Here is a 1,432-nt window from a genome sequence, read left to right on the forward strand (position 1 = left end):
TACTATTTCCAATTGACCCTCTTGAGCTGACAGATAAAGTGGAGTACGACCAGAAGCATCAGTGATATCAGGATTACAGTAACGACCATCAACGAAAAACCTCAATATATCCAAAGACCCTCTCTTTGCCGATATGTGTATTATGTTAAACCCTTTATCGTCCAGTATAGAAATGTTGCATTTTTTACTGTTGAGGTAACGAATGATGGGAAGGTTCTTAGAGAAAGCTGCAATAAGTAGTGGAGTACGTCCAAAAGAGTCGGTCATATCAAGAGATAATGGTGAATGGTCTATAATGTACTTGACTATACTCAATGATCCTTCTTCACAGGCTACATGAACTGGAGCCATTCCATTGTAATCTTTAATAGTGAGATCAAACTGATGCTCCTCCACTAGATGTTTGAGTATAGGAAGAGAACGACTTTTACATGATAAATGAAGAACTGTTGATCCATTTGAAGTTTTAGCTGATACGTCACACTGAGGAAGACTAGTGAGGTAGAGAACTATAGCAACATGTCCTTCCTGACATGCTATGTGAAGGAGTGTAGATTGAGTATCATCAAAGGGATAAGTGGCATTGATATCAAATGAATAATTGTTTAATAAATGCTTTAAACAATACAAGTTGCTGTATTGTGCAGCATAAAAAGGTAATACACCCTTCTTAAATGAGGCTACATTGATATGATACTCTTGTCTGAGCCATTCTAGTATATGAACGTGTCTATATGTCACTGCAATTTCAGTTGATGACTTCAGGCTGTATATTCTAGGATTAAGGTTGTATTGTTTTATTAATAATTTTAAAAGATCAAGATTACCAGAGGTGCATGCATGAGAGATACAATTATAAACATCCTTATCTTGAGTAGTGGCATCACATTTCATTACATCAATTAGAAATGTCACTAGTTGTATTACACCACTACCACAGGCAGCATGAATTGGTAGAGCATCATTATCATCAGTAGAATGTAATAGACTAGTATATTGTGGATAATTATTAATAATGTATTTAATAAATGAAAAATGACCACTTGATGTAGAATAATGAAACACATTCATGTGTCTTGCTCCATCTACTCTATTCAAATCACATCCACAATCTTTTACTAAATACTCTAAGGCATCAATAGTACCAACTTGAGCTGTACAATAAACTGCTTGCTTACTGTTAACATCTTTAACTCGAGGATCTAGTTTATATTCATTAACAAATAATTTAATTAATGATAGTTTAGTACTATATACTGCTAGAAGTAATGCAATTGATGTGAGAGACAACTGATAATTATTAATGAGGTATTGGACTAGCTTCATGTTACCACTCATAGCACTATAAGTCAATGCATTCCATTTCTTATTATCTATTATATTAATGTCACTGTCTTGTACTTCTATGAGATATTGACTGAGATCAATGTTA

General features: G+C 33.9%; 1 protein-coding gene across 1 annotated transcript in view; it reads right to left on the reverse strand.

The window, feature by feature from the left end:
* LOC105315431 (serine/threonine-protein phosphatase 6 regulatory ankyrin repeat subunit A-like) overlaps window positions 1–1,338 on the reverse strand; it is a 2,812-nt gene extending 1,474 nt beyond the window's left edge. The window contains exons 1-2 of the mRNA XM_011410086.1: window positions 483–1,338; window positions 32–395 (exon numbers count right to left, since the gene is read on the reverse strand). Of these exons, the coding sequence (XP_011408388.1) occupies window positions 32–395; window positions 483–1,338 (1,220 nt within the window). The remainder of the gene's footprint in view (window positions 1–31; window positions 396–482) is intronic.
* Between the last annotated feature and the right edge of the window lie 94 nt (window positions 1,339–1,432).

Source organism: Amphimedon queenslandica, unplaced genomic scaffold, assembly GCF_000090795.2.
Source record: "Amphimedon queenslandica unplaced genomic scaffold, v1.1 AMPQUscaffold_10283, whole genome shotgun sequence".
NCBI classification, from domain to species: Eukaryota; Metazoa; Porifera; class Demospongiae; order Haplosclerida; family Niphatidae; genus Amphimedon; species Amphimedon queenslandica.